Genomic DNA, 18096 nt, shown 5'->3' with positions numbered 1-18096 from the left:
TGGTCTAGCAGGGAAGTGGCCTCAGGACCCACTAGTCATGCTTTGAGAAGCTATTTTGCTCCAGTATACTCCCTCTGGAATGTGTACCATCAGGAAGAAGGTTTCCAGGTGGTGGTCCTCCCTCCAGTTCCTAAAATGTAACTAAGCTAACTAGCCTCACCTGACATGTCCTCTACTCTCAGGCAGCCGGAAGCCATTGCTGTGAAGATGAAGTCCATTAGACATGCCATTAGACACACCATTGGTGGACATCTTGCCGTTCTGGACTTCTGCAGGGATGAAGACAAATTGACAACTTAGGGGAAGCTCCTCTTTTTTCCCTCACAGCTCTGTGGCTTCTACCACAGGGTCTGATGGTTCCACTGTGGTTCTTACTATTCTCCCAGGTATAACCCAGTCCCAGAAACCAAGTTCAGGCAGATGGGCATTCAATAGCATAAAGGCCTAGTGGCAAGAGTGCTTGCTTCGTATACATGAAGCCCTGGGTTCAATTCCCCAGCACCACCTATATAGAAAATGACCAGAAGTGGCGCTGTCGCTCAAGTGGCAGAGTGCTAGCCTTGAGCAAAAAGAAGCCAGGGACAGTGCTCAGCCTTGAGTCCAAGGCCCAGGACTGGCAAAAAAAAAAAAAAAAAAAAAAAAAAAGAAAGAAAAGAAAAGAAAAGAAAAAAGCCTGTGCGCCCTCTGCTGGCTGAAGAGAACACAGCTCAGGTAGATGTTTTCCTTAGCTGGGGTAGAGGAGGGAATAAAGGGTAAGGAAGGGAAGAACAGGTCTATGGAGAGGTAAGTGAAAAGGGCTGTGATGCAAAGCTCCTGGACCAATATCGCTGACCAGTTATCTTCCTTCTTACTACAGAGAGGATCACTGCAGAGATGTGCTCCTTTTGGAGTAAATAAATAAATAAATCCAGGCTTCTTTTTCCACAGAGATAGCAATGCTGAGCTTCCCCCCTCCCCTTTCTTGCCTCAATAGAGAAGCCCTAAGGAAGAACTTACCCCCTGAAGAGTGACATTTCCTAGGTAAGAGGAAGGTGTATGGCCGCTGCTTATAAGTCAGGTCAAACAAATAGACCTAGAGTGGAAGAATCAAGAAGATATGGAGACTATGAGACAAAGATTCAATTAACTGACCACTAGCAAGGCCCTGGCAGCTATCAAGGATCTTAGAAGAGTGAGTAGTGAGCATGAAAACACAGAGCTAGCACAGGAAAATCTTCCTATCTCCTGGCCTTCAGGTGGGTTGTTTGGTCTACCAAAGCCCTGCCTGGAATGCTGTCAAATACTGTATACTCAAATTGAAAAGGTCTTCAGAAGTCACAAGGCCACATGTCTTGTCCTACAGATGGGAAAATTGAGGCCTCAGAGAAGAAGCAAGTTTGGTCAAGTAACATGACAAGTTACTTTCACCAGTAAGTACATATTATCTACTACTATGAAACACATATAGAATGCTTGCTTTCAATGCTTACTTTGCTCCAGAATTCTGCTTAAGTGCTATACATTGATTTTTTTTTCATTCTAGAAAGAACCACATGGAGAGGTACTATTACCATCACCCCTTTGCTAATAAAAACATGTAGGATCAGAATTTAAGTATCTTGTCCAGGAATATAAAAGCAGCAATGGGGCATAAGCAGAACTCAAACTCAGGTCTGCCTGACTACAAACCGTTCTGCTAGGCCTCTCCACTCATCCCCATGCACTTTCGGGCTAGGTGATGCTTAACTTGGTGACGCCTATTCTGAACTCAGGTACTCACCCATTTTCCAACCCAGTTCTTTTGTATACAGTTGTGCCTTGCCTGGTGAGGTTATCCCTGTTTCATCTGTGTCCTGTCAGCCTAGTAGCAATGGCTGCTATTTGCAGACTATGTTTATGATAATGCTAGTCCCACAGTAAGAGCTCAATGACTATGGAGCAAATGAATTTATGCAAGGCTTATTAAATATCCTGAGAGCATGCAAGCAGAAGGTTTAGCAACCTGCTATTATCAAGTAATACTTCTCAGAGCTGACCCTAAACCATAACCTGGCTGTGAACTCTGAGCCTCAGGGATATCCTCCTAGAAAAACAGCAGATGAGGAAACAGAGGGAGACTTGTTCAAAGTCACAGTACCCAGTAAACAGCAGACTAATATTTGAAGATAGGTTGGTCAATTTCAAATCCTATGTTTGTTCTTAACCAAATATTATACTCTCATACCTATCTCTAGTTCATTAATGACAGAAAGAAAGCGGGGGTGGGGGGAAAGGCCAGGTAATGATGCTTCCTAGGAATCCTTATAGATGTCCTGTCACTCCCACATTTTATTCTAAGGTCATTCACTGTTACTTCTGGTGGCCTCAGGACTGAGGATGGTGGGAGAGGCAGATTCACAGTAGGCAGCAGAACCTACCTGCTCCCCTCCCATGTTGACAAGCAGCTCGGTGCCATTGGGGCTGAAGGTCACATAGGTGGCAACCAGCACTCTCAGACGGTTGTTATAGTCAGGCAGCTTCACTGGCAAGTGACCTGCAGGGAACATCCAGTCACTCTAGAATGAGGGTTCTGCCCTCAAAGGGGCAGGAGACCATGGGAATAACTACATTGCAAATGTGAGCCATCCATTCTATCACAGAAGCAGCTCTAAGTGTTGAGCCCTTAGTGTTGGCACTGGGCTAACATGTTTATCTCAATCAGTACAGCTCTATCCTGCAGAGAAGAAGCTCATCAAGGTTAAGGCATTCACTGAACATCACCCAACGGTCAGTGGTGAACCAGAGAAAAGGTCAGGTCCATGTGACTCTGAAAGCCTTGCTCTTGGCCAGGTTGTCAAGAGTGCAGAGTCAGAGACAGGTGGAGCCCTACCTGCTACATAATACTGGGCTGCGCCATCTGGAAGGGGCTTCTGCCGGTCACAGAAGGTGTGCACCCCTGCGGAAGGGTTCTGCTTCATGCTCTTTCTAATGGGAAGGAAAATCAGACAGGTTAAAACTCTAGCACTAGCTAGGTACTACTTGTTCATGCTTATAATTCTAGATGCTCAAGAGACTGAGATTAAAGGATTGTGGTTCAAAGCCAGCTCAGAAAGGAAAGTCCTTGAGATTCTTATTTCTGACTAACCACCAAAAAGCTGGAAGTGGTGATGTTGCTCAAGTGGCAGAGCACTAGCCTTGAGCAAAAAAGCGCATGAACAGTAAGTTCAATTCCCAGGATTGGCACAAAACCACTACCAACAACAAAAAAACCCTTTAGTACTCTAGGTATAGTAGCTCATGTCACTTGGGAGGCAAAGATAGGAAAATCTCAATTTGAAGCCAGCCATAGCAAAAAGTTAGCAGAACTCAATGTTAAAGACCAAATTTCCAAAAGACAAGGCAGACACTGCGGTATACCCCAGTAATCACAGCTATACAGAAAAGAGGGGGATTTTGGTTTGAAGCTAGCCCCAGGAAAAAAAACTGGAGTTCCAGCCTATATGAAAAGCAAAAAGGGGGTTGGGAATATGGCCTAGTGGCAAGAATGCTTGCTTCGTATACATGAAGCCCTGGGTTCGATTTCTCAGCACCACATATATAGAAAATGGCCAGAAGTGGTGCAGAGTGCTAGCCTTGAGCAAAAAGAAGCCAGGGACAGTGCTCGGGCCCTGAGTTCAAGGCCCAAGACTGGCAAAAAAAAAAGTTTTGTTGTATTTTGGGGCTGGGAATATGGCTTAGTTGTAAAGTGCTTGCCTCGAAAAGCAAAAAGGCCCGGGACATGACTTAAGTGATAGAATACCTGCCTACCAAGCACAAGGCCCTGAATTCACCACCACCCCCCAAGGAAATTTCAGTATTGCCCTTGGTGAGCTAGACTGAATTCCACAGAAGCCCAAGTTTGTGTCTCTAGAGATATGGGAGGTCTTTTTTCTCCTGAAATAAGCAATTCCAAATGCTAACCACTAGATGGCTGTGGACACACATTATAGTGTTTCACCACAGAGGTCCTTAACCCATCTGGGTTAATAACCCCATTCAAGGCCATTTCCAGACACATAATATGGAAAGAGTAGCAGAGATGGTAGCACTTATCCAAGAAGCATAGAAAGCCCAGGCTGTCAGAGCAACTTAGGTGGGGATTCTCATTATGTTCTACTTACCCTTATTTTCAACAGACCCAAAATAAATTTACGTGTACAAAAATTACATATATAAAATTATTAACTCTACAACTAATTATTGTAAGAAAATTAACAAAATACTACCTGTAGTAATTCAGGTGAGGAGAGTGTGGGTAATTTCTTTCTTTCTCCCTTTTTTTTTGTCAGTTGTGAGGCCTGAACTCAGGGCCTAGGCACTGTCCCTGAGCTCTTTTGCTCAAGGCTAGTGTTCTACCACTGTGAGCCGCAGCTCCATTTCCAATATTCTGGTGGTTAAATGAAGATATGAGTCTGATGCATTTTCCTGCTGGGGCTGGCTTTGAACCACAATCCTTAGATCTTAGCCTCCTGAGTAGTTGGACTACAGGCATGAGCCACCAGTGCCCAGATTAGTAATTTCTTTATAATGTTTTCCACAAACAAGCAGAAACTACTATTTTTGTAAAGAAAAACCTTAAATAGCCTGCTCAGAAAGAGGACATGACAATGAGGCAAGGGGCCACGGGCTGAGGGACTCGCCTGCAGGAGGCTGTACTGGACATACCTGTGGTTGTGGATCATGCGAATGTCATAGAGCCTCACAAAGGGCCCACTAGCCCCCACCGCCAGGCAGTTGTTGTCCTGAGGATTGACCGTGAGGCACTTGGCCTCCACCAGCTGACCACAGTATTCTGTGAGGTCAATCAGCACCTCTGAGTGTTTACTGTTCTCCCGAAGGTCATACTGGCTGTGAGAAAGGACAGTGTTAGAGGATGGGGTCCTGTGGAAGGCAGTGAAGACAAGTCCTTGTTCTGCAAGAGGACCAAGGAGGACTTTGGGCCTATTTGCATATGATGCAAAAATAATGCTTCCATTTTTAAGTGCTTACTATGTGAAGGTTCTGTTTACCCTCATACAACCCCTTAAGGTAGATACTACTGTTATTTATTTTATAGATGAGGTCCAGAGAAGTTAAATAACATGCCCAGAAAGTGCCAAGTGGGGAGAGCTTGCTACAAATACATTTAAACTACAAATACATTTAAACAGTAGATACTACTGTTATTTATTTTATAGATGAGGTCCAGAGAAGTTAAATAACATGCCCAGAAAGTGCCAAGTGGGGAGAGCTTGCTACAAATACATTTAAACTACTTTGCTCTGCTTCTCTCTAATCTAGTTTCTTTTAGAAAACAAAGGAAGTATAGAAGTGACAGAAAAAAACCCAAAGTCCAGTCCCACAGACCCAGCTGTGTGGTAAAAGTAATGCTAAAACACCTGCCAGTGGTAGTAAATGCCCTCCAGATCAAGGACTTTGTGTTGTCAATACCCAGGTACCTTCAGAGGGTGGGGTGGGAGGGCATTCACCCATGTGCTCAGCCAAGACCTCTATGCCAACTAAAGATCTCTTCAATCTGCCTTGCCTTTATCATCATTTTGTTCAGAATGCTCTTCCTAAAATTGTCTTACATTACTCTCCTGCCCTCCAAAGTTTGGAAATTGGGGCTGGGGATATGGCCTAGTGGCAAGAGTGCTTCCCTCGTATACATGAGGCCCTGGGTTCAATTCCCCAGCACCACATATACAGAAAATAGCCAGAAGTGGCGCTGTGGCTCAAGTGGCAGAGTGCTAGCCTTGAGCAAAGAGAAGCCAGGGACAGTGCTCAGGCCCTGAGCCCACGCCCCAGGATTGGCCAAAAAAAACCACAAAACAAATTTTGGAAATTCCTCAGTGCTCCCCTCCCCGTCCCGCGCTCCCCCCCCCCCCCCCACTGGTCATGGGGCTTAAACTCTGGGCCTGGGCGCTGTTTCTGAGCTCTTCAGCTCAAGGCTAGCACTCTACCACTTGAGCCACAGAACCACTTCCAGTGTTCTGGTGGTTAACTGGAGATAAGAGAGTCTTATGGATGTTCCTGCCTGGGCTGGCTTTGAACTGTCAGATCTCAGTCTCCTGAGTAGTTAGGATCACAAGTGTGAGCCACTGGTGCCCAGCCTCAATACTTTTACCATGTGTTTAGTTAAAATTTACTTTTACCACACTCGACAGTTTTGTTCTCAAGACCCAATTTCAAATACTTCTGATTCTCCAGTTGTCTAAACATGGGTTAATTACAACTCAGCATTCTTCATCTTATATATGCCGCTTTTATCCCTGCCAACACTAACAACTCATGTGGGAAATCCACTGTGACTTTTCTTGTCTATCCAAATTCCGACTGTTCTGGAAGCACCAGTTTGTAATGTTATGATAACAGTGGGACACTTCCCTGACTAATTATGCTTAAGTCCTTATGATCCTGCCCAATGCCCTAAATGTTGGATCTTATACAGTTTGGTCAGTCAATGTCAAGAAGTGCATTGTAGAGTTAGACATACCATACAATTGACCATGTGCTTTTTCTTTCTTTTTTTTTAATATCAGTAATGGGGCTTGAGCTCAGGGGCTGGGTACTGTCTCAGCTCTTTTTGCTCAAGGCTAGCACTCTGCCACTTTGAACTACAGCGCCACTTTCAGTTAATTGGAGATTAGAGTCTCATGGACTTTCATGCCTGGCCTGGCTTTGAACAATGATCCTCAGATCTCAGCCACCTGAATAGCTAGGATTACAGGTGTGAGCCACCAGTGCCTGGCTGACCATGTGCCTTCTGTCTAAGTACTATGTTAAGGTTTTACAGGTGCTTTTGCAATCTTAACACTCAGCTCTGGAAATGGTGCTGTGGTTCAAAGTGGTAGAGCACTAGCCTTGAGCTGAAGAACTCAAGGACAATGCCCAGGTCCAGAGTTCAAGCCCCACAACCAACAAAAAACACAAAAATCTTAAAAAAGAAAAACACTCAGCTCAACAAAGGAGATACTATGTTTACTCCTACTTCACTAATAGTGAAGAGATTATTTCTTGTAAAATACTGTACAGAGGTAGGATTTGACACTAGTGGCCTGCTTATCACTGCTGGGTTATGTTTATAACCAATGTCTATCCTCTTTAAACAAGATGGCCAGACAAGAAGCTTTGAAAGAAACAATGAGACATGGAAAGAGCCAGCCTGGAGAGCCCCAAGTAGAGAAACAGCAGGTACGAACACCCCAAGAAGCAAAGACCTGGGCATCTGGGGTGGGGAGAAGCCAGCAGTCCTGGAGGTAGTACTGTGGAGGGGAGGGAAGTAGGGAGGAAAGAGGGCTAGATAGGGTAAGCAAATGTTCCTACTTGAGTCTGTCCACCCCAATGCTACTGACAAAGGAGGTTGGAGGGGAAAATCCAGGCTGTGGGCAGATGGGATAGCAGCAGCACTGAGCAGAGGGGGCAGAGGCTATTCCATGCCCAGACCCTTACCGGATAAGCCCATCCTCAGCGGCACTCCAGAATGTGTTTGGCCACATGGGTGCGGTGGCGATGCGCTTCACCCGGTTTGTGTGGTCTCCAAACATATGGATAGTCTCCTTTACCGTCAGGTCATGCACGTGCACCTTGGAGTCGGCTGCCCCTGTGATCAAGATACGGTCTCCGGCATGAGGCAGGAACTGTTCAGGAGAGATTGAAAAAGGGGTTGGCCAGGAAAATCAGTATTTCCTTCCCATGTTCATATTAGACAAGAGCCCACCAAAGCAATCCGCTGAAAATAAACTAACAACAATAACCAATACAACTCTGGGTATCAAGTAGCCTATAAAGCCATAAGACAAAAGCAGGATACACAAGTTACCTGGCCAAGAGCAGTCATGTCCTGTTCTAAGATGGACTACTGGAGGGGCCTTTCCCTCTGATTCTTCCTCAAATAAGAGCTAAGTGGATAATCTTCACAGCACCATTTGCTAAGAATTTATCATATGCTGGACACTAGGGTAGCTACTTTATCTTACTGGAAGTGAAGGTTTGGCTCAAGTGGTCCTGCACCAGTCTTGAGCAAAAAAGATCAGGGGCAGTGGCCAGGCTCTGAATTCAAGCCACAGGATTTGCACACACACAAAAAGAGAGTGAGAGAGCTCCATCACTGAAGTCTAGAACACAGCATTTCAAATGACATATACAAAGTACAAAATACAAAGACTGTATCCCAGTAAGAGGGAAAAAAAGCCAAACCAGAGTGTTCTATTCTCTAACTTTGTAGAAGAAACTGGGGGCGATGTAAGTTGGGTTCTTTGCTTTTGAGTTTAGATTTAAGTGTCTCTCTATTCTCTTTTCTGAAATGTTCCTACCAACCCACACTGGAGCTGAGTGGTGGTCCTGAAGGGGCAGCATAATTCTGCATTTAAAGAGCTGTAGTCTTGCTTGACTTCAAATATTCACAGAAGGGCAATCCTTTACTTTTTTTTTTTTTTTTTTGCCAGTCCTGGGCCTTGGGCTCAGGGCCTGAGCACTGTCCCTGGCTTCTTTTGGCTCAAGGCTAGCACTCTGCCACTTGAGCCACAGTGCCACTTCTGGCCATTTTCTATATATGTGGTGCTGGGGAATCGAACCCAGGGTTTCATGTGTAGGAGGTGAGCGCTCTACCACTAGGCCATATTTCCAGCCCGGCAATCCTTTACTTTTTCCACATATATTTCTCCATTACCACATGAGGACAAAGGACAGATGAAACAGACATAATTCAATTACCTTAAGGGAAAATTAATAGTCTTTAACTCCTGTTTGGGGATAACATACACTTCATGAACAGCAGAAACAGATGATGGAGCCTCCACTACAGCCTCCTGTGGCTTTTGTGACATTTGTCATATACTGTAGTTGCCACAAGGGGGAGTATATGGTGAAACACTGTAAATACATGTCTTATATATTAGGTCTGACCATTATAAAGTATTTAAACTATGACCAAATTGGATAGCTTAGGTCCTCCTATTTGTAGGTCTGACCACAGAGACTCAAATTAGAAATAAACTTTCCAACTTTTTGTGGTGCAGTGGATCCCACACAAATTTGTGCTGTTCATCAAAACTATGAAAAAGCAAACTGACGATCATCTGTTGGTCATGTAAGAAGTAACTGTCATTGTGCTGCCTCTAAAAAAAAACAAACCAAACCAAAACAAAACATGGGCTGGGAATATGGCCTAGTGGTAGAGTGCTTGCCTCGCATACATGAGGCCCCTGGGTTCGATTCCTCAGCACCACATACATAGAAAAAGCCAGAAGTGGTGCTGTGGCTCAAGTGGTAGAGTGCTAGCCTTGAGAAAAAGAAGCCAGGGACAGTGATCAGGCTCTGAGTTCAAGGCCCAGGAATGGCAAAAACAAAAACAGAAATTTATCCAGCTTTGGTGGCTCACACCTGTAATCTTGGCCACTCAGGAGGTATGAGAATCAGAAGGATTTCTGTTTCAGGCCACCTCAAAAAATAAAAATAAGAAGTGAGATCCCATCTCAACAAATAAGTTGGAACTACTTAAAAAATAAAATTATAGTAAGAAAAAAGAAAAAAGTTGCAAGCAGGGATTAATGTCTACAATCCTAGCTATGAGGAAAGCACAGGCAAGAGATTAGGGTCTGAGGCTGAATCCTACCCAAAAAATAACTAAAGCAAAAGAAGTGTTAGGAGCATGGCTCAAGTGGTAGAGTGGAAGACTCTTGAGTACAATTCCAGTTCTGTCAACAAAAAATTTTAAAAATCACAGAAACTTATCTAGAGTAGGATGTTGGAATGGGAGGTAAGAATCAAAGCTTGTAAAAGAGGTGGGGTTTAGGTTCTGAGCGCTCTAATCTAGTTTATGGTTCAGACATCTTGTCATTCATCCATTTAAGTTAATTAGGCTTTCCAGAGGCCAGTCTCACTCTCATATGCACTCATTTTAGAATTTCAGAGCTGGAAAGACCCTTCCTTATAAGTCATTTCCTCCAACCTCAAATCTGGTAGATAAAATACCCAAAGAGTAGGCAATTTCAGTACTAGGACATCTGCATATATGCAGAATGCTGTGCTACATTTTTCAAACAGCTCTAAGCATCATTAGACAATTCGTCCCTTCTCTAGGCCCACATGCACTTCTGTGGGTTCACAGACTCTTGGCCTAGGTCTGTTCTCTAGGATCAAAAAAAGAATGAGACTCATGTTACTTTCACATATCAAGCTGCAAAGGTCTATAAATCTCTTTCTCAGCCCAACTTCCCTCAATAAGTCAAAAGATTTATTTCCTATGAAGAGATAGACCACCTAGAAATACCAGTGCCAGATGCTTTTAAAAAAATCAATTAAGGGGGGGCTGGGGATATAGCCTAGTGGCAAGAGTGCCTGCCTCGGATACACGAGGCCCTAGGTTCGATTCCCCAGCACCACATATACAGAAAACGGCCAGAAGCGGCGCTGTGGCTCAAGTGGCAGAGTGCTAGCCTTGAGCGGGAAGAAGCCAGAGACAGTGCTCAGGCCCTGAGTCCAAGGCCCAGGACTGGCCAAAAAAAAAGAAAAAAAAATCAATTAAGGGGATGGGATGTAGCTCAGTGGCAAAGCACTTGCCTAGCCAAGTACAACATCCTGGGTTCGATCCCAAGTACCAGAAAAAAAAAAATCAATTACACACATACACACACACACACACACACACACACACACGTAGTACTAAGGTTTGACCTAAGGGCATACTATGAATTGCTTACTGTCTAAAGCTCTACTATTTGAGCCATACCGCCAGCCTTATTTTTATTATTCTGGTTATTCTAGAAATGGAGTCTTAAGGACTTTTCTCCCTGGGCTGGCTTAGAATCTTGACTGTGAAGATTTCACACTCCTGAGTATCTAAGAAGGACTATTTATGTACAGGCATAAGCCACTGGTACCCTACTCTCAATTACATGAACTAAAAGTTAACTGTGAATTACTACTACTTCCTTTTAAATTAAGTGATTTTTCCCCAATTTGTTCATAAGATCCTTCTTTCCTTCCTTCCTTCCTTTCCAGTCATGGGGCTTGAACTGGGTACTATCCCTGAGCTTTTTTGCTCAAGGCTACCAACTACCACTTTGAAGCACAACACCTCTTCTGGTTTTCTAGTGGTTAATTGGAGATAAGAGTCTCGTGGACTTTGCTGCCCTGGCTATCTTTAAAGCATTATCCTCAGATCTCAGCCTCCTGAGTAACTAGGATTATAGGTGTGAGCCACTGGCACCCAGCTTACAAGGATATTATCTTTTTTTTTTTTTTGCCAGTTCTGGACCTTGGACTCAGGGCCTGAGCACTGTTCCTGGCTTCTTTTTGCTCAAGGCTAGCACTCTGTCACCTGAGCCACATCACCCCTTCTGGCCGTTTTCTATATATGCGGTGCTGGGGAATTGAACCCAGGGTTTCATGTATAGGAGGCAAGAACTGTTGCCACTAGGCCATACTCCCATCCCAAGGATATTATCTTTAGCCACTTTTTTCTTAAAAACAAAAAACAAAACAAAACAAAAAAAACCAACAACAAAGGAAGCAACAGGCTCCAAGAGTTCAGGCCACAATTTCCAAGAGGCAAAAAAAGGAATTCAAACCCAGTGTCAACCTGCTTCTAAAGTTCATGCTCAGAACCATTCCTTGTTTTGTTTTTTTTTTGTTTGCCAGTCCTGGGCCTTGGACTCAGGGCCTGAGCACTGTCCCTGGCTTCCTTTTGCTCAAGGCTAGCACTCTGCCACTTGAGCCACAGCGCCACTTCTGGCCGTTTTCTATATATGTGGTACTGGGGAATTGAACCCAGGGCTTCAATGTATACGAGGCAGGCTCTCTTGCCACTAGGCCATATTCCCAGCCCTCAGAACTATTCCTTGACATCTCCACTTATATTAAAGTAGAGAGGAAGATGATCACGGAAGAGAGATGGGGTTTCAAGCAGCACTATCAGTCACTCGGACCACAGGTTTCTGTAACCCCAAAGGAATACATAGGACCACACATTCAGACACAGGCATGCCCACCACTCAGTCACATTTTTACCCACTCTGTGCCTTGTCTTGCTCACCTTGACAGAGAAGATATTTGCAGTGTGTCCCGTGTGCATGGAGAGCAGCTTCTTGTGGTGCAGTGGGTCCCACACGATCGTGTGCTGGTCGTCGGAACCAGAGGCCAGCAAGCTGTGGGCAGAGTCAGGGGCCTTGACCTCTCAAGTTCTCCAACCCGCTTCCTGCCTTCCATATTTCCAGCTGATAAGCAGGAATTAGGCCACAGAGAACTTGAAGGGTGGACATCAAAGTTACCTCATATACATTAGCAGGTTCCCTAGTATTTTGTTCTAAGAATTTCCCTCTCTGAAGAGAGAGAGAGAGAGAGAGAGAAAGAGAGAGAGAGAGAGAGAGAGAGAGAGAGAGAGAGAGAGAGTGTGTGTGTGTACTAGTACTAAAACTCAGAGCCTTGCATTCTCATTTGGCTTTTTTGGCCAAGGCTGGGACTCTACCACTTGCGCCACACCTCTAATTTTAGTTTTGTGTTGGTAAATAAGAAATAAGACCCTGTCAAATTTGTCTATCTGGATTTGTCAGATATCTAGCCTCAGATTTCAGCCTTCTGAATAGCTGGGATTATAGGCATAAGTCACTAGTATCTGGTGAATTATTGTCTTTTTATAAAAACTGGGCTGGGCACCAGTGGCTCACACCTCACACTTCACACCTATTCAGAACGGTGAGATCTGGAGGACTGAGGTTTGAAGCCAACTTTGGCAGAAAAAATCTGTGTAGCGTTTTGCTGGTTAATTAGAGACTAGGCTGGAGGTGTGGCTCAAGCAGTAGAGCACCAGCTGTGAGCAAGCAAGCCAAGTGAACATAAGGCCATGAGTTCAAGCTATGGTACAGGCAAACAAAACAAAACAAAACCCCAAATGACTGGGTTTGGATGGTTACTGAGCCTTCCATCTATCTAGGTTAATAGTTTAAGTGTGGGCTGGGAAAATGGCCTAATGGTAAAGTGCTTGCCTTGCTGGGGATATGGCCTAGTGGCAAGAGTGCTTGCCTTGTAAAGTGCTTGCCTTGTGTACATGAAGCCCTGGGTTCGATTCCTCAGCACCACATATATAGAAAAAGCTGGAAGTGGCGCTCTGGCTCAAGTGGTAGAGTGCTAGCATTGAGCAATAAAGAAGCCAGGGACAGTGCTCAGGCCCTGAATTCAAGCCCCAGGACTGGCAAAAAACAAAACAAGCAAAAAATAGTTTAAGTGTGTGTTATTATAACTATGACAGTTATAGGGTAGACCATATGAGCAGGGAACAGCTGTTTTTCTTCATGAGAAGAAACTCCCTTCTACCAACCTCCTCACCCCTCCTATTTCAACACCTTCTAGCTCATACTTACTCTCCTTTCTCATTCCACTCCAGACAGTTGACACATCCTGAGTGACCCTGGGGAACCAATGGGGAGAGAGCTGGTTAGAGATTCTCCAGGGTAAGTCAACACTGAGAAGCGCGACAGAATAAGCAATCTGGCCTTAATCTCGACACTGGGCACCTCTGAGGTACAAAAGGCATGTTTTATCGATCCTATTTTGCAGAAAAGTAAACTGAAGTTTAGATAATAGTAAGTAGTAGAAGCAAGATAAAAACTCTTTTGCTCCTACCACTAGAAGAGACATGTCAACAGTTTCTTCAAGGGACAAGCTGAGGACTAGAAAGTTTGCTTTCAGAGGAGTATCTGACCCATGGGCAACTAAATAAGAGGATTAGCTTTCATTCATTTCATACTTGCTGCATGCCAGACACGGTTCGGATGCTGGGGTACACCAGTGTATGAAACAGAGCCTCTGGTCTTCTGAAGCCTACGTCAAGAAGATAGAAAAAGAGATCTTGGTGCAGAAGGGCAAACTGGGCTAATCATGATCTTGGAGATTTGAACTGAGGAAGAATGGGAGATTACAACAGTTAACAGCAGATGCTAAAGTAGAAAATGAGCAGTGAAATTTGGGAATTCATGAATAAGCAGAAGGTGTAAGGAGCAGACACAAAGCCACTGTTCTGTCCATCACCTTCCCTGCTTCCTAATAGTACTTTGATTTACATTTGGTAATTTTCTTTCTGCTCTACGCCGGACAGTGCTCAGGAAGCACAAACACAGTGTCCTTGCCACAATGATGGGCTCAGAAACTCGGGTCTAAACCAAATAGTATATGGCATTCACTTGGCTACCACAATTGTCTCTGAAGTGAACCTGTGATCCCGGATGGAAGGCATAACAGGTACTGGGAGCTTCTGGGAAAGGAGTTTTTGAATTCTTAGGAACAAGTCCACAGGAGAGATGTCTTCCTCTGACTGCTGGAGATAGGACTGACTTCTGGAATTGCTGCACACATTTTGCCACCATGAGGAAAGCTACCCCAAAGGTAACGTTAACACACAGAGGAGAGCTGACCCAAGGGAAGCATAGAAAATGGAGCCAGACTGACCAGAGTAACCAACCATAACTCCTATCCACTGCTACTCTACTCTTCTAATCAAGTGAGCCAATCAGTTCACTATTATTTAAGGGAATTCGAGTTAGGCTATTACTTGTGGCACAGAGCATCCTAACAGTTTCAGGTCCTCTTCAGGTCTGTGTGCATTACAGCTCTGCCTCAAGGAGGCTGTTTCCTGAGGAGAGGTTTGTGGATAATGTTGACTTCGTCTCCAAGGCCAGGCACAGTGCAGGGCAGCCAGCTCTTTGTTACTGAACTGACCAAAAGGGTCCACTGGAACCAGTGGGAAGAATGGAGCCATGGGCTGTCTAGTCAGGAAAGGATGTTCTACTCATCTTTTCCTTTTTCCCTTTGTCCTGTAAAGATGCTCAACTGGTTCTTTCCTCTCAGATTCTCTACTTATATATCTGGCACATTGTTTGCTCAAATCTGCCATGTTACTTGCTGACCTGAGGTCTCTTGCCTTCCCAAATACTGGTTGAAACACACATATATCTCTCATCATTCATCTGCCTCAGAATCATTTCTGTCTGTATTCCTCTTATTTTTCCATCAGGCTCTAAATTACTTGTGCCCAGGAGTCACAGTCTCTACTCTGAGTCTCCCGGAGCACTGAGAACCTTGAATGACTGCCACTTACTGAGGTGTTTACAAAGAGCCAGGCATAAGGCTATGTTGAGCACTTGTGGTAGGCGGAATAATGGCTCCCCTACAGATGTCCTGTCCTAATTCTCTGAAACCTGTGAATATGTGATTTCAGGTGGCAAAAGGGACTTTGCAGATGTGATTAAGGCTAAGGACTTTTGAGATAGATGGAGAGATTATCCTAGATTATCCAGTTGGGCCCAATCTAATCACAAGCATCCTTACAAATCAGAGACCCTTTCCTCACTGCAGAAAACTAGCGGGATGGAGGTGGGAAAAGGACTGGACCCACCGTTGCTGGCTTCCCTCTAGAAACTGGGAACAAGAAATGAGATTATACTACAGACTCCTGAAGAAACACAGTCCTGCTAACACTTTGCTTTTGGCCTGGTGAGACCTGTCAGATTTCTGATGTACAAACTGGAAGCTAATAAATTTGTATTGTTTTTTTGTTTTGTTTTGTTTTTTTGCCAGTCCTGGGCCTTGGACTCAGGGCCTGAGCACTGTCCTTGGCTTCCTTTTGCTCAAGGCTAGCACTCTGCCACTTGAGCCACAGCGCCACTTCTGGCCGTTTTCTGTATATGTGGTGCTGGGGAATCGAACCCAGGGCCTCATGTATACGAGATAAGCTCTCTTGCCACTAGGCCATCTCCCCAGCCCCTTGTATTGTTTTAAGTCACTAGGAAAGCAGCATAACCAGAATGTGAACTCATGTCTGACAGACTCAAGCTTGGCTTTTTATTCCCTCTCTCTCTATCAGAATTTGATCTTAGAGCCTTCAACCTGCTTGCTTGTGCATTCAACCTTCAACCAAGCTCCTGCTGGAGATAGTCTCATGGATTTTTCTGCCTAACTTGGCCTCAAACCAAGATCTTCCAGATCTTATCTCCTGAATAGCTAGGATTATAGGCATGAACTACTAGTATTTGGCTCAAGGTTGGCTTTCTACCATGATGCCACATTTTTGAAAATTCAGAACTCTCCCTCCCAAAACTTAATACCTGCTATGTGCCACCATTTACTGAGTTAGGGAGACACAACTGCGTCAGAAAGATAAACCTCTTGTCCTTAACACAGTTCTGAGGTTTAGTTTTCTCTAGTGTTATTATGCTCTCCTCATAAAATTCACTACTGATGACTAGAGACTATTCCTCCAAAGGCTAAATGTTTATCCATCTCTCTCGTGTTGTAAATTTAGGTTAGTTCTCCTAGATGACATGAAAAGGAACAACTTAAATGTATTTCAGTACTGGAGATGTAGCTCAAGTGGTAGAATTCTTTCCTAGCAAGTGCAAGGCCCTCAACTCAAATCCCAATGTGGATGAAAAGATTTCAGGTGGGTGATGGCAGAAGGCTTGGGTGCATCCTCAGTACTTGGGAGGTGGTACAGGAAGATCCGGGGCTCAAGGCCAGCCTGGGTAGCACAGTAAGATCTCACCTCAAACAAACAAAAAAACCCCACATAATTAAGTATAATAGATCAAGGCCTCAATAATTCATAACCATCTCTTATTCAATCTTTCAACTGTTATCTGAGCTTGATGAGAAGTGTGAATATTGAGAGAGGAAAAAATCAAACATCTGAAGGAAAAGCATATCAGGTATAAGGAAGCACCTACACAAATGTAAGAAAAAGCTTTGAACGCTACACAACAGAATGAAGACCAGGGCTAGGAATGTGGCTCAGTGGTAGAGTGCTTGCCTAGCATGCATAAAGCCCTGGGTTTGATTCCTCGGTACCACAAACATAAAAAAAAGCCAGAAGTGGTGCCGTGGCTCAAGTGGCAAGAGTGCTTGCCTTGAGCAAAAGAAAAAAGAAGCTCAGGGACAGTGCCTAGGCTCTGAGTTCAAGCCCCAGGACTAGCAAAAAACATAACAAAACAAAAAGAACAGAATAAAGACCACTGCACAGAGCATACTGATGAAGGGAACATAGGAAGATGATAAGAGTGGGCTTGGGGAGGTAGGCAGAGGTTGGAATCCAAGTGCTATGGAAAGATTCAAGAGGCCAGGAACTGTTGAACTTCTTCATTGTTATATTCATCTCTCAGTTTATGGGACATTGCTAGGCACTCATAAATTGATGATTGGCTTCTACTTTGGTTTTCAGGTGCTTTAAAGAATTAGTTTACTGAATTACCTAAAGTAGTGGTTGACAACTTTTTGAAGGGCCAGCTAGTAGATATTTTAGGCTGTGTGTGCCATATGGTCTCTGTCTGAATTACTCAATTCTGCTGCTGAATCACTAAAGCAGACAGACAATACATAAATGAATGAGTGTGGCTGTATTCCAATAAAACTTTATTTATAAAAACAGGTGGCACGAGCCTTGAAACTCATGGAAATGCAAAGAACCAAGAGTAGCCAAACAATCTTGAAAAAAGAATGAAGTTGGAAGATACACTTCCTAACTTCATAAATTGCTACAAAACGGTACTGGCATGTCAGGACATTCAGATCAATGGAGCGGAGTTGAAAGTTTATAAATAAGCCTGTGTATTTACAGTCACTTGACTTCTGGTAAAAGTCCCAGACAATTCAGTAGAGAAAGAAGAATTTTCAATAAATGCTGGGACAATAGGATATTCACATGCAAAAGAATAATATATATATATACACATATTATATTTACACATATACATATATATAAATAACGTAACTATATCAGATATAAAAAGGAATACAAGCCAGGTGCTGGTAGCTCACGCCTGTAATCCAAGCTACTTAGAAGGCAGGAAAGACTGAGATGCTTATCTCCCATTAACCACCTAAAAACCAGAAGTGGCACTGTGGCTCAAGTGGTAGAGCTCTAGCCTTGAGCTGAAGAGTTCAGGGACAGTGCCCAAGCCCAGAGTTCAAGCCCCATGACCAATTAAAAAAAATAAAAAAGAATACAAAATGAATCAAAGATATATGCAGGATATCTAAGACAATAAAATACTTAGAGGAAAACCAGTATAAATCTCCATAGCCCTGAGTAAGCAATGGTTTTTCAGATATAACACCAACAGCCCGAGGGAC

At 43.9% G+C, this 18096-nt stretch overlaps 1 protein-coding gene across 1 annotated transcript in view; it reads right to left on the bottom strand.

Moving 5' to 3' along the window:
• The window catches only part of Wdtc1 (WD and tetratricopeptide repeats 1), a 50193-nt gene that overhangs the window by 10052 nt on the left and 22045 nt on the right, over positions 1 to 18096 (bottom strand). The window contains exons 4-11 of the mRNA XM_048350610.1: positions 13338 to 13384; positions 12014 to 12125; positions 7429 to 7616; positions 4663 to 4845; positions 2849 to 2943; positions 2397 to 2512; positions 997 to 1072; positions 161 to 269 (exon numbers count right to left, since the gene is read on the bottom strand). Coding sequence (XP_048206567.1) covers positions 161 to 269; positions 997 to 1072; positions 2397 to 2512; positions 2849 to 2943; positions 4663 to 4845; positions 7429 to 7616; positions 12014 to 12125; positions 13338 to 13384 — 926 coding nt within the window. The remainder of the gene's footprint in view (positions 1 to 160; positions 270 to 996; positions 1073 to 2396; positions 2513 to 2848; positions 2944 to 4662; positions 4846 to 7428; positions 7617 to 12013; positions 12126 to 13337; positions 13385 to 18096) is intronic.

The sequence above is a fragment of the Perognathus longimembris genome, chromosome 7 (assembly GCF_023159225.1).
Source record: "Perognathus longimembris pacificus isolate PPM17 chromosome 7, ASM2315922v1, whole genome shotgun sequence".
Taxonomy (NCBI): Eukaryota; Metazoa; Chordata; class Mammalia; order Rodentia; family Heteromyidae; genus Perognathus; species Perognathus longimembris.
The sequence above is the reverse complement of the archived record's forward strand: the minus strand, read 5'-3'. Positions and strand labels throughout refer to the sequence as shown.